At 44.9% G+C, this 15,085-nt stretch overlaps 1 protein-coding gene across 1 annotated transcript; it reads left to right on the top strand.

The window, feature by feature from the left end:
* The first annotated feature begins 986 nt into the window (after positions 1–986).
* CYS1 (cystin 1) lies at positions 987–7,710 on the top strand. Its single transcript, XM_060787677.2, has 3 exons — positions 987–1,367; positions 4,999–5,045; positions 7,133–7,710. The coding sequence occupies exons 1-3, from the start codon at positions 1,041–1,043 to the stop codon at positions 7,227–7,229; spliced, it is 471 nt and encodes a 156-aa protein (XP_060643660.2). The 5' UTR covers positions 987–1,040; the 3' UTR covers positions 7,230–7,710.
* Positions 7,711–15,085: the final 7,375 nt, after the last annotated feature.

The following is a 15,085-nucleotide window of genomic DNA, read 5'->3' on the forward strand; positions in this document are numbered from 1 at the left end:
TGCCAAATTTGGTCCAGTGAATGAAAATACATCCTGCATATCTGATATTTACATTACAATTCATAACAGAAGCAGCATTACAGTTACAAAGTAGCAAGGAAAATAATTTTATGGTTGGGGGTCACCGCAACATGAGGGACTGTATTAAGGGGCCACAGCATTAGGAAGGCTGAGAAACACTGATGTGGTAGAGATGGCCCTAGGTAATTTTCAATGGTAAGCAAACAGTATTTTGGCACACACACACACACACCCCCCCCAACCAATCACTGATATATATTTTCTGTTTGTTGTGGGAGTTCTGTGTGCCATATTTGGTTCAATTCCATCATTGGTGGAGTTCAGAATGCTCTTTGATTGTAGGTGAACTATACATCCCAGTAACTACATATGTCAAGGTCTATTTTCCCCCAAGAGCGCCTCAAGAGCGCCCCTGGGCAAAATCAACTATACTGCAAATGCTTACTTTGTGTAATGGGTTGAGCCGCCCAAGTGTAGAGAGGAAAATGAGCAGATCAAGCTCTTTTCTGGGCTGCGCCCCAACAAAATAAATAATAAGGCTTCTTCTAGGACTCAAAGTTGGAGCAGGAAGCCAAACCACATACTAGAAGAAGCCTTCTTATTTATTTTGTCGGGGTTCCTACTCCACCAGCACAGATATGACCATTGCCTTTGGGCCTTTCCTTTCCTTTTTCTCCCCCCAAGTCGGCTGAACAATATTGATCCAAGAGCGGTTTGTGAGACCAGGAGGGAGAAAGGAAGGAGGAGGAGGAGGCTACACCCATTGGGTTGCTTTCCAGGCCAAATTCCTTGGATGGGAAGAGAGAGGGAGCGGGCCCAAGCAGCATTCCTCTTTCTTCTGCCTGAGTTGGGAAAGCGGATCCACGAGACTGGAGTGTGCACTGAGCGGGGAAAGAGGAGCAGTGCCTCAATCCTGTGATGACCTGGGAGGAAGCCAAGGGCTCCTGAGAATCCATTATTGCAGCAGTTGGGCTTCAGTTGGGAATCAGAACCGCGACTGAACAGCGCCTTGGCCAGCCATGGGCTCGGAGGCCAGCCAGCCATGGGGCTCTCCCCGAGGGCAGAGCCCAGCTAAAGACGAGGGGGAAGAGGAAGAAGAAGAAGAAGTAGAAGAAGAGGAGGAGGAGGAGGAGGAGGAGGAGGAAGACGCGGTCCGGATCCTTTCCCCACCGACGCCTGATCCGGATTTGGCACTCCTGGAGAAGATCCTGGAGGAATGGGGCAGCGGCGAGGAAGAGGCGCTCCCCACCCCATGGCCAGCTTCGCCTCTTCTGCGCCTCGACGCCGGAGACGCTTCCTGCCCCCGCCCGCCAGGGGGCGCGCCAGAGCACAGACAGGACCCCCCAGTAAGTACGCTGCTCCCTCCCTATAGGTAGCTCAGCATCTCAACCTGGGGGTTGGGGTCACAAGGGGGTCAAAGGGGTCGCCAAACACCAGCAGAAAACACATATTTCGGATAGTCTTAGGAACCCCTAGAATCATAGAATCATAGATTCAAAGAGTTGGAAGAGACCTCATGGGCCATCCAGTCCAACCCCCTGCCAAGAAGCAGGAATATTGCATTCAAATCACCCCTGACAGATGGCCATCCAGTCTCTGTTTAAAAGTTTCCAAAGAAGGAGCCTCCACCACACTCCGGGGCAGAGAGTTCCACTGCTGAACGACTCTCACAGTCAGGAAGTTCTTCCTCATGTTCAGATGGAATCTCCTCTCTTGTAGTTTGAATCCATTATTTCGCATCCTAGTCTCCAGGGAAGCGGAAAACAAGCATGCTTCCTCCTCCCCGTGGCTTCCTCTCACATATTTATACATGGCTATCATATCTCCTCTCAGCCTTCTCTTCTTCAGGCTAAACATGCCCAGCTCCTTAAGCCACTCCTCATAAGGCTTGTTTTCCAGACTCTTGATCATTTTAGTCACCCTCCTCTGGACACATTCCAGCTTGTCAAAATCTCTCTTGAATTGTGGTGTCCAGAATTGGACACAGTATTCCATGTGTGGTCTAACCAAAGCAGAATACTTCCCTAGATCTAGACACTATGTGCCTCTTGATGCAGGCCAAAATCCCATTGGCTTTTTTGCTGCCACATCACATTGTTGGCTCATGTTTAACTTGTCCACGAGGACTCCAAGATCTTTTTCACAAGTACTGCTCTCAAGCCAGGCATTGTCCCCCATTCTCCCCTTTAGCAGAGGAGGCCGAAGATCTTTCTGCCTGTCCTTCTCTTCCTTTTTGGAAGCATTTTCTGTTGGTCACGGGGGTTCTGTGTGGGAAGTTTGGCCCAATTGTATCATTGGTGGGGTTCAGTATGCTCTTTGATTGCAGGTGAACTATAAATCCCAGCAACTACAACTCCCAAATGTTAAGGTCTATTTTCCTCAAACTCCACCAGTGTTCACATTTGGGCACATTGAATATTTGTGCCAAGTTTAGTCCAGATCCATCATTGTTTGAGTCCACAGTGCTCTCTGAATGTAGGATTCAAACCGCTGACCTATTGGTCAGTTGTCCTGCTGGCACAAGGGCTTAACCCAGGGGTCCTCAAACTATGGCCCAGGGGCCAGATGTGGCCTCCAAGGTCATTTACCTGGCCCTTGCTCAGGGTCAACCTAAGTCTGAAACTACTTGAAAGCACACAACAACAACAATCCTACCTCATCAGCCAAAAGCAGGTCCACACTTCCCACTGAAATACTAATAATTTTATATTTGTTGAAATTGTTCTTCCTTTTAATTATTGTATTGTTTTAAAGTGTTTTTTGCACTACAAAAAAAGATATGTGCAGTGTGCATAGGAATTCATTCATGTTGTTTTCAAATTATAATCCAGCCCTCCAACAGTTTGAGGGACTGTGACCTGGCCCTCTGTTTAAAAAGTTTGAGGACCCCTGGCTTAACCCAAGGTGCCACCCGGGGGGCTCCTATGTTGTTGTTGTTATTACTAATATGCTGTGTATCTCAAAAACTGAAGCTGTCAGGGGAAAGCAGGTGCCATTTTTTGGAATTGGCAGGTCAGATAGACCCAAAAATAGGTCTAGCATCGGAAGCACCAAAAATGTGTGTTGGCTAGTGTCATTAACCTTTTAAAAAAAATCAGTGTAATTTTTAAGAAAAGTACAAAAAGGAGAAAAAGAAGGGGGGAAATAGGACCATAAAAGGATATAATATGTGAGTTGCGGGGCCATGTTAACTACTATGATGTGGCATTCAAACTATATAACGCAGACCTTAAGGAAAGATTTCTGAGACTTTTTGTTTCTACACTTTTCTTTCCAATGTTTCCAGAAAAGCCCTTTATTTGAACATTTGGAAAACTTTTCCCTTGTAGGACTGACAGGTGCCCCTTAATGGGAGGGATATCTCTCATTTGGGGGTTGGAAAACTTTTATCTTCCAAGCCCCCTTCCACGCAGCTAAATAAAATCCCACATGATCTGCTTTGAACTGAGATATATGGCAGTGTGGACTCATAACCCAGTTCAAAGCAGATATAGTCTTGATATTCTGGGCTATATGGCTGTGTGGAAGGGCCCCAAGGCTATCCGGTGTCCCTTATTGGAAGAGATGTCCCTGATTTTAGGATCACAGACTGATAGGTGTATTTTATTAGAAGGGATGTCCCTATTTGGGGCAGGAGAGCCTGTGACTGATAGGGCTATTCCTGGATAGTCCTTATTTGGGAGCTTAAGAGAAGGAATGCCCCTTATTTGAAGGGCTGGAAAGCTTTTCCTTTATAGGACTAGCAGATGTCCCTTATTGGCAGGGATGTCAACTTATCCACAAGTAAACAGCAAGAGAGACATCTGGGTGGATTTTCTTGCAAATGCAAATGTTTACTGGAGCTCTGTTCTACTGCATTGAAGACTATGTAGTTGTGGGTTAACGAAATCTTTGTAAAAAGTGCCACCTTGTGGTTGCTGTGTTCAGCTGATGGTTGCGTCTAAGAAATCTGCTTTTAAATTTCCATCTGAATAAAATTTCCAATTGATAGCATGCACCAGAGATAACACCTATGTAGGCTGACACAGATCTTGTATTGGGTCTCTCTTCCCTATGACGGAGAGTGAAGATTAGCACAAAACAGGAGGATAAGTGTTATAGTAAAATGAGAGACAGAGAGAGGACACTGTTATAACACTATGTAACAAAAATTGAAAATTGTTCTGTTCCTGGTTTGAAAGTGTTATTTCCTGTTTAATTATGTGGTACTTATTTGGAAAGTAGTTGTTTCTCTCCAGAAATGTTGTTTTGTGGCTGCCACAAACTATGTTGAATTGGTTCAGACGCTTAATTAAAGTTGGATTTTTTTCATAACCTTCATCGCGTGAACAAAAAGTGGATAGCTTTCTTCCATTATTAAGCTCCTGTAGTTTACTTGTCTTGGATGAGAAAGCAGATTTGAGAGAGATGGTTGGACCGAAGGTTTAAACTTCCTCTACCAGCATAGCATAGTGATTTGAGTGTTGGCCTATTATTCTTAATATGAGACTTTGGTTCTCCCCTCAGCCATGAAAATCCACTGAGTGATGCTGGGTAAGTCACATTCTCTCAGCCTCAGAGGAAGGTCATGGCAAATAGTTTTCCCCCTTTGTATCAATTAAGAAAACCTTGTGACAGGTTTGCCTGAGAGTCGCCATAAGTCGGAAATGACTTAAAGATGCACAGCAAGGGCAACTGCTATGTAATGCACTTGTCTAAGAGAGAGAGAAAAACAAACAGTGATCCCAAACCACATTTAGTTATTTATCTAACTAAATAAACTGAACTACCAATTGCACCAGATTTCTAGATTCTAGTACTTAAATGTACCATTGGAGGAGTATCTGCATCCATCGCTCCATAATTAAAATATATGCTTGTAGTTACTGAAGTTCAGTACATGAAATTACGATGTAGTTCTACATTTTACTAACAATGTCCGGTTATGTTTCATCATAGGAAGTGTATTTAGTGATGTCATGTACACTTGCTTTCCAGATCTCTCCAGCAAGATCTAGCCCAGGGAGCAGCATCTTTGCCAACCAGTAAGTAACCTTAATTCAGACACCTTAATTCAGACTAATAACTTCAGCAGTGGGCTATTCTCTTTATTTTCCTCTTTGCAGGAGGTACCTTCATGTCCAGGTTTTCAAAGGTTGCTTAGTGTAGGCTGCATTTACAACTACTGAAATAATCTAGCAATGTATTCTGAAGCTGCCCCAGGAGCAGCAGAAGACATTCTCAGAGGCCTTTGGAAGTTCAGATGTCCAGGTGGGCCAACAGTGCAGGCTCCTCCTACACTGCCTTATATCCCAGGATCTGATCCCATATTAATGATTATCCCAGAATATCTGGCAATGGAGACTCATATAATCCAGTTCACAGCTGATAACCTGTGATCAGATCCTGGGATATAAGGACAGTGTAGAAGGGGCCTCATAGCCACCATTTCACTGGTCAAAGCAGCTTCTGGCAGAGCCTTGCTGACTTCAGATGAACTTTTCTTCAGCCGCTCCAAGACTGTGGAATGACCTGCCAGAAGAGCTTCGACAGCTACACAAATGGTCAGAATGTAAAACACAACTAAAAACCCATCTCTTCCGACAGGCCTACCCAATAAATTTTAAGCTATGCATTTAAATTACCATTTTACTTATATAAATGATTTAAATCTGTTTTAATGTTATGTTTATGTGTTTAATATATGTGTTTTATTGGTTGTATGTCTTTACTTATGTATTTTAATTATGTTGTTACCCACCCATGCACTCCCAATACTTGAGGAGAGGCAGGTAAGAATTATTATTATTATTATTATTATTATTATTATTATTATTAGATACACAACAAGGTTAGTTCACAGCAAACAAGATTACTATGCTGGCTTTTGTATAAGATCACACGCTGGGCATTTCCCAAGTGTCTAGGACTGAGTTAGTGATGCATCGGCTATTATTATTATTATTATTATTATTATTATTATTATTAGATACACAACAAGGTTAGTTCACAGCAAACAAGATTACGGTGCTGTCTTTTGTATAAGATCACACATTGGACACTTCCCAAGCGTCTAGGACTGAGTGAGTGATGTATCGGCTATTATTATTATTATTATTATTATTATTATTATTATTAGACATCCAACTATGTGACCATCAGAAGCAACATCTCCAACAGGACTCTTCCAAGGAGCTGCTTCTGGCAGCAGAAACATGTATTTTTGGTGTTTGGACACTCAATTAAACCTGATCCAGCTGTCCACAACTAAAAAAAACACAGGGGTCACTTTTAAGCTTCCCGGAAGCTCTAAAGCAGTAGTTTTCAACCTGTGGGTCCCCAGGTGTTGGCCTACATCTCAGCCAGTTTACCAGCTGTTAGGATTTCTGGGAGTTGAAGACCAAAACATCTGGGGACTCACAGGTTGAGAACCACTGCTCTAGAGCTAATTGTGGTTCCCCTTGAGCTGGATTAACACTAAAAAAATCATCCATGAACTGTATTGTCGAACACTTTCATGGCCTGAATTACTGGGTTGTTGTAGGGTTTTTTGAGCTGTATGGCCATGTTCCAGAAGCATTCTCTCCTGACATTTTGCCCGCATCTATGGCAGGCATCCTCAACCTCTGAGGATGCCTGCCATAGATGCAGGTGAAACGTCAGGAGAGAATGCTTCTGGAACATGGCCATACAGCTCAAAAAACCCTACAACAACCCAGTCATCCATGAACTGTTGGGGGTCTCACTCGGTCCTCTATAGCATGCTTCTAACCCAAGTAGAGCTATAAAAAAAAGCAGGGGTCTTGGAACATATACCCCACAGATATATGGGCCATCATACTGTGTATCCAATATCAGACTTTGGGAACTCCCAGAACCTACCACTAGACAGCTTTCTGGCAATACTCATCTAAAAGAGTAAGTTTTTTAAGCAATCCCCAACATGCTCCAGAGGGCATATATGAATGCACACATTTCACTTCCATTGTTCCTTCTGCTCTTATCAACTGAAAAGTGATATAGCCAATATATTACAAAGAAATTTGGAGATAAATGAGAAATGGGAAGCAGGGCAGCTACTTGCTCATAGTGTTTTGTGCTGATTCTGCTTTTTCCCTCTATTCATTATCAGGGTCCCACTCAAGAATCCTGACAGAACAACCAAAATCACTTATGATTACTCTGAAGAGGAGCTGATGGCATCAATAGAGCAGGAATACTGCCGCTGAAACCAGGCCAGGCAGTACCACCTTGACCCTATGCAGCAGAATATATTTACGTGGCAGTTTTTCTCAGAAAATTGGACAAAGAAAGGAAAGTCACACCGAGCAAGAGGGGCTGATATTGCTGGCAGATAGACTGGTGGGATCTTTCTTCTGTTAACAAGTTGACACCAAAAAATGGCATCCATGGGACTCTGCAACAGTATTTGACCAGCCACAAGTTATATGTGTGTGACAAGGAGAGACCTCCAAAACCAACACGCACAGATGTTTAGGAGTTTAGCTGATTTCATACACTTTATAAAACAAAAGAAACAACAGTTTTGTTCTCAACGTCTTAAAAGGTGTTCCTCAATGGGCCACAGTTCTTGTTTTGGACTGGAGTGCCTACAGGAAGAGAGTGGCTTCTCTTCCTGAGAAATATGGGCCTGTTCAGCCACAGGATACCAATCTGCATATTAAAATGTATATGGCTTTAAAACATTGATTTATTGGTTGTTGTAGATTTTCTCTCTCTGATTGATCAAATGAATTAGCAGGGGTGTAATCACATAATTGACCCAGAGATTGAGAAACTCACATTTTTTGAACTCCAGTCCCAGAATCCTCAAACTATCCTTTGCTGGAAAAAGAAAACCTAGCTTTTCTGAGCTCTGCTCTACCCGAGCAAGGTCCAGATTCATGTGGTATGGACTGGATGTTTTGATCCCCAGCCAGACAAGTCTTGCAGGAAGGTGGGTATTGTCTTCCCTTCCAAGGACACTTCTATTATCATTTTAGGAAGCCAGATCAAACTCCCCTGTTCCTAAATAGAGCTCAGGAAAAAACCCAGATAGAAAATTCCTTCCATTCATAGCCATGCAGTTAGAGGTGCAAAGTTATGTCTAGGACACATGGCTCAGGACTGATGAAAAAGTAACATAGTATTTCCTCTTCATCCTTGGTCCATGTAGATTCCCTAATTAGATTCCCATATCATACTGGTGACCATGGCCCAGCATTCTGTATTATGATGTGAAGAAAGATAATTCAGGAGATGTAAGAAGAGCCCATGTGGCACACCTTGCTCTGTCCTCTTGGAAGCAGGGGCTACAATTGCCACCTATTGTATCTGCTGCTTAAGACAGTTGTCTGGTTTCCTAGAAATAGAGCTGCCCCTGACTGGCGGTTCACAGTCGGCAGCGATTCGATGCCATAACAATTATCAAAATATAGTTAAAACAATTATAAAAACAATTCAACATTTAAAATGTAATGTAAAAGAAACAATAATGTCTATAAAAACATGATCCTCAGCATCTCCTTACTAAAATCATTGTCCAATTATGTCGTTGGTCGTTCCATATATTCATTTTCATCTAATTATGCTCCAGTAGTAAAAGCTAGCTCGAAGACCCAGGTCTTAACCATTTTAGAAGGGAGGGAGCTGATCTTATATCCCTGGGAAGGGAGTTCCATAGCCGAGAGGCCACCACTGGGAAGGCCCTGTCTCGTCCCCGCCAAACGCATCTGCGAGGAAGGCGGGATCGAGAGCAGGACACGTAGAGCGCGTTGCAGTAGTCTATACAGGATGTAACCAGAGTGTGGACTACCGTGGCCAAGTCAGACTTCCCAAGATAACTGATTTTACCTTTTCTTTATGTTAACTGGTCAGCTGTCACCCTACATCAGCATCCTAAACCATCTCCCTAAATAGTGACCTGCAAACTAAGAAAGGGAGAATAAACAGCCCATTCGGAGACAATTTCCTTCTTGTGCCCAGGTCTCAGGTTTTATTCAGTTGCTACCATCTACTTTGAGTCTCCTGCGGGGTATAAATAAATATAATAATAATAAAATATAATAATACATCAAATATACAAAAGCTTTGACCCTCAGATGTTTTGTACTACATCTCCCTTACCACTGAGCATGGGATTCCGGGAAGTCCAAAGGATAGGTTTGGGCCCCACCTATCTTCGCGATCACATCTCCTTCTATGAACCAGCGCAAACTCTAAGATCCTCCGGGGAGGCCCACCTCTGTCACAAGCACGGTTGGTGGGGATGAGAGAGAAGGCCTTCTCGGTGGTGGATGTTGTCTTTCCTACATACTCTTCCTTCATGTATTTCATCATGAATTTGCTGGAATCCGATTGATGTCTTCTACCAGCATAATTGGTTCAATCCGAGGATGTGGACAAGGTGCTTGGAGGAATGAGAGCTACCACATGCATCCTAGACCCCTGCCCATCCTGGCTTCTGAAGGAGGCCAGAGGGGGATTGGCCGAGTGGGTGAAGGTGGTGGTTAATGCCTCCCTTCGGGAAGGCAAAATTCCAGCCAGCTTAAAGCAAGCTGTGATAAAACCGCTGTTGAAGAAACCATCACTGGATCCCACTCAATTCGTCAACTATCGGCCTGTCTCCAATCTCCCCTTCTTGGGCAAAGTCCTGGAACGTGTGGTGGCCTCACAACTCCAGGCATTCTTGGTAGACACGGATTATCTGGATCCGGCACAGTCTGGCTTTAGGCCGGGACATGGTACTGAGACAGCCTTGGTCGCCTTAGTGGATGATCTGCGCTGGGAGCTCGACAGGGGGAGTGTGTCCCTGTTGGTGCTGCTGGACCTCTCAGCGGCCTTCGATACCGTCGACCATGGTATCCTTCTGGGACGCCTCGCGGGGATGGGTCTTGGAGGTACTGTTCTGCAGTGGCTCCGCTCATTCCTCGAGGGTCGGTCTCAGAAGGTGTTATTGGGAGACTCCTGTTCAACCCCACAACCTTTGTCTTGCGGGGTTCCTCAGGGTTCAATACTGTCTCCCATGTTGTTTAACATCTACATGAAGCCGCTGGGTGAGATCATCCGGAGTTTCGGAGTGCGATGCCATCTGTACGCAGATGATGTCCAACTCTGTCACTCCTTTCCACCTGCTACTAAGGAGGCTGTCGAGGTCCTGAACCGGTGCTTGGCTGCTGTGACGGTCTGGATGGGGGCGAACAAATTGAAATTGAATCCAGACAAGACAGAGGTACTCCTGGTCAGTCGCAAGGCCGAACAGGGTATAGGGTTACAGCCTGTGTTGGACGGGGTCGCACTCCCCCTGAAGACGCAGGTTCGCAGTTTGGGTGTGATCCTGGATTCATTGCTGAGCCTGGAACCCCAGGTTTCGGCGGTGACCAGGGGAGCATTCGCACAGTTAAAACTCGTGCGCCAACTGCGACTGTACCTTGGGAAGTCTGACTTGGCCACGGTAGTCCACGCTCTGGTTACATCCCGTCTTGATTACTGCAACGCTCTCTACGTGGGGTTGCCTTTGAAGATGGCCCGGAAGCTCCAATTAGTCCAACGGGCGGCAGCCATGATACTAACAGGAGCGGAGCGCAGGGAGCACACAACTCCTCTGCTGCACCAGCTCCACTGGCTGCCGATCTGCTACCGGGCTCAATTCAAAGTGCTGGCGTTGGCCTTTAAAGCCCTAAACGGTTCTGGCCCAACCTACCTATCCGAACGTATCTCGGCCTATCAGCCCACCAGGACCCTAAGATCTTCTGGGGAGGCCCTGCTCTCTATCCCGCCTGCTTCACAGGTGCGGCTGGCGGGGACGAGAGAAAGGGCCTTTTCTGTGGTGGCCCCTCGGCTTTGGAACGCCCTTCCCATGGAGGTAAGATCAGCCCCCTCGCTGATGGTGTTTCGGAAAAGACTTAAGACCTGGATGTTCAAACAGGCATTTGGCTAATTCGATACAATGAACTGATGACTAAAGGATTGTTATATGGACGATGAAATTGGATTATGATTTTAGTTAAGAGATGCACTGGATTATTATCGACGGGCCAATATTGTCTATTGTGTATGTTGTTTTTAATGGTTTTAAACTGAATATTGTTGTTGTTGTACTGTTGTAAACCGCGTTGAGTCGCCAATTTAGGCTGAGAAACGGCGGTATACAAGCACAGTAATAAATAAATAATAAATAAATAAATAATAAATAAGGGCTTTATAACAAGGATAACTTTCCCTGCTGTCCTGACCAGCCACCTTTGTTGTCTCAGATGTTAAACATGCCTGTTCCTTTCCCAGGAAGAAACCAGTTCTGCAGGTCGGGAGTAAAAGGAGTGTGGTAGAAACACCCCGGGTGCTTTGTGACTTCGTCATCGTGACCTCAGCCAGTCGTCATCCATTTTGTAACAAATGGCAATTATCCAAGAAGTCAGGCAGTGAGACGCACACATGCAGCTGCACACGTGCGCATACATACCTGTTTTAAGTACAGGGTGGTGCAAAACAAACTTTGAACTCAATAGATTCAAGTACATATGCCAGAAGCCATTTGCTGTCCAGTATATCCTCTACACTAGACTTAATAATGGCCATGCTCCACTCATATGGATACACTCATATTGCACGAGATACCCATTCACTTTTTTCCATTTTAAACTTGGCCTGGCAGTTTGGGAGCATGAGTGTTCAGGCAGTTTTGCTTTCCTTGCTAAATGATAGACATAGGTATTAACTTAGCAGGTTACCATTTGTGTGTGTGTCAGGAGCTACTTGAGAAACTGCAAGTTGCTTCTAGTGTGAGATAATTGGCTGTCTGCAAGGACGTTGCCCAGGGGATGCCTGGATGTTGTATAATTCCATGGGAGGCATCTCTCTTGCATCCACAAGGGAAGCTGGAGCAGACAGACAGGAGCTCACCCCACTCTCTGGATTAAAACCTCCGACTTTTCGATCACCAGTCCAGCCAACACAAGGGTTTAACCCATTGCACCACTGGGAGCTTCTAGCACAGTGGTTCTCAACCTGGGGTCCCCAGATGTTTTCGGCCTACAACTCCCAGAAATCCCAGCTACTTTACCAGCTGTTAGGATTTCTGGGAGTTGTAGGCCAAAAACATCTGGGGACCCCAGGTTGAGAACCACTGTGCAGGTTACCACTGATTCAATGCATCTACTGTAGTTAGGATTAGTAGTTGGAGTAAGTATGAGTAAGAGCCCAGTAATATGTATCACCCTATTTGCAGCCAGTAAAGAATTGTGAAAGCCCACAACATACTGCTGCAGTTGCCACTTGGGGCAACAGAAATTTTATAATCTCCAACATTACACAGTTGAAAACTGAGATACATGGAACCAACAGCACCAGGGTACAAGGAAAGAGCTAGAGCAGAGTTTCTCAACCTGGGGGTCGGGACCCCTGGGGGGGGGGGGGCGAGGTGGTGTCAGACCATTTCCAAAGACTATCAGAAAACACAGTATTTTCCGTTGGTCATGGGGGTTCTGTGTGGGAAGTTTGGTTCAATTCCATCGTTGGTGGTTCAGAGTGCTCTTTGATTGTAGGTGAACTATAAATCCCAGCAACTAAACTCCGAAATGTCAAGGTCTATTTTCCCCAAACTCCACAATTGGACATATTGAGTGTTCATGCCAAGTTTGGTCCAGATCCATCATTGTTTGGGTCCCCACTACTCTCTGGAGGTAGGTGAACTACAACTCCAAAACCCAAGGTCAATGCGCACCAAACCCTTCTAGTATTTTCCGTTGGTAATGGTAGTCCTGTGTGGGAAGTTTGGCACAATTCTATCATTGGTGGGGTACAGAATGCTCTTTGGTTGTAGGTGAACTATAAATCCCAGCAACTACACCTCCCAAATGACAAAATCAAACCCCCAACACCACCACCAGTATTCAAATTTGGACATATTGGGTATTTGTGCCAAATTTGCTCCAGTGAATGAAAATACATCCTGCATATCAGATATTTACATTACGATTCATAACAATAGCAAAATTACAGTCATGAAGTAGCAATGAAAATAATTTTGTAGTTGGGGGTCACCACAACATGAAGAACTTGTATTAAGGGGCTGCGGCATTAGAAAGGTTGAGAAACACTGAGCTAGAGGAACCAGCCATTTCACCAAAGGAGGAAATTGTGCCTGTGTTGTGTCCATCCCAGCCCTTGTAGGGTCCCCCAATATGTCTGAGAATAATCTGGTTGGACATTTATGTTTTTTGGGAGGAAAGAAGCTCCTTTTGCTACGTCAGGTCCAGAGATTCTACACCGAGCCCGCAAAATATAACACATGCTCAGCAAAGATGCATCTTCACTTCCAGAAGCATCAAATGACACACTGCAGCCCACTCTAGAGCCTGAAATAGTGCGGCACTGCACTTGGAGGCCAGGATGCACCCACTCCTGCTTTAAATACTAGTAAAATGCCCTGGGGGCGCATAGCATGTGGAAGACGAGCTTTGAATAGTCTCAACCCCCAGGATGCAGATGCACAGGACATGCTACACAGTCTCTGACTGTGAGTGGCAGACTATCTGGCACCTGAGGGAAAGCAGGTTTTCCATCCCAATAGTCTCTCATCTCAGTATTTTTGCTTTACGCCTTGCTCTGCATGGTTGATTTCAGTGCTGTGGGAGGTAGGGAAGGAAACAACCCCCAATGACATTCTAGCAATAACTTCACCCCATTGAGATATTAGACTGTCTTTCTTTGTCATGTTGATGTGTGACCCAATCTGGAGAACAGGTATCTTAGAAGTATAGAATAGAATCATACGGTAGTATCATAGAGTTGGAAGAGACCTCATGGGCCATCCAGTCCAACCCCCTGCCAAGAAGCAGGATAATCCCATTCAAAGCACTCCCAGCAGATGGCCATCCAGCCTATGTTTAAAAGCCTCCAAAGACGGAGCTTCCACCACACTCTGGGGCAGAGAGTTCCACTGCTGAACAGCTCTCAGGAAATTCTTCATGTTCAGGTGGAATCTTTTTTCCTGTAGTTTGAAGCCATTGCTCCACATTCTAGTTTCTAGGGCAGCAGAAAACAAGCCTGCTCCCTCCTCCCTATGACTTCCCCTCACATATTTATACATGGCCCTCCTCTCAGCCATCTCTTCTGCAGGCTAAAAACGACCAGCTCTTTAAGCCGCTCCTCATAGGGCTTGTTCTTCAGACCCTTGATCATTTTAGTCACCCTCCTCTGGACACATTCGAGCTTGCCAACGTCTCCTTCAATCACGGTGCCCAGAATTGGACACTGTGATTCCAGGTGTGGTCTGATCAAGGCAGAATAGAGGAGTAGCATGATTTCCCTGGATTTAGGCTAGACTCCTATTTATGCTGACCAAAATCTTGGCAGAAATCGGTCAGAGAAGGGTTGCTACTTAAATTGAAAAATGGTTTTGTTATTCTGGTGAAACTCAAAGCTGACCTCTCACAGGAAGACGTTTCCACTGCACAGAAACACCTAGACATCAGATTGGGAAGAGACTGAAGGAGAAGAGATTTAGGGTGTGGGCCATGGTGCTAGTCTCTGGAGTGTTAATGATTGATGAGCAGGAGCCAAGGGAAAGTTAATGGCCTGTTTGTCAACCACAAGGATCGAGGTGAAAATGGAGAAAAACAGAGGTTGACCTAGTAGAACCAGATCTGGAGCCAGACGCTTTGCAAGCCATGATCAATCAATAAGGTCTGATGTAAACACAAATAAGGACACCCGTCTCCAATTCTTTCCATAGTCTAACTCCCATATCTGCAGAGGATACATTTCTGGACTTCATGTGGATATATGAAAATGTAGGTAATAGTGAACCCTAATATTTTCAATTTGATGAACAACAGAGGTACTGAGAAGAGGGTGCAACCTGTACATGAGGCCGTAAGTGAATACGTGAAAATGTAGAGAAGTGAACAGGTATATATTGGTTCTGCCAATATATACCTTGGATCATACTGTATCGCAGGCTTGGGCAAACTTGGGCCCGTCAGGTGTTTTGGACTTCAATTCCCAGAATTCCTAACAGCAGGTAGGCTGTTAGGAATTCTGGGAGTTGAAGTCCAAAACACCTGGAGGGCCGAAGTTTGTCCAT

This window comes from Anolis sagrei, chromosome 1, assembly GCF_037176765.1.
Source record: "Anolis sagrei isolate rAnoSag1 chromosome 1, rAnoSag1.mat, whole genome shotgun sequence".
Classification (NCBI taxonomy): Eukaryota; Metazoa; Chordata; class Lepidosauria; order Squamata; family Dactyloidae; genus Anolis; species Anolis sagrei.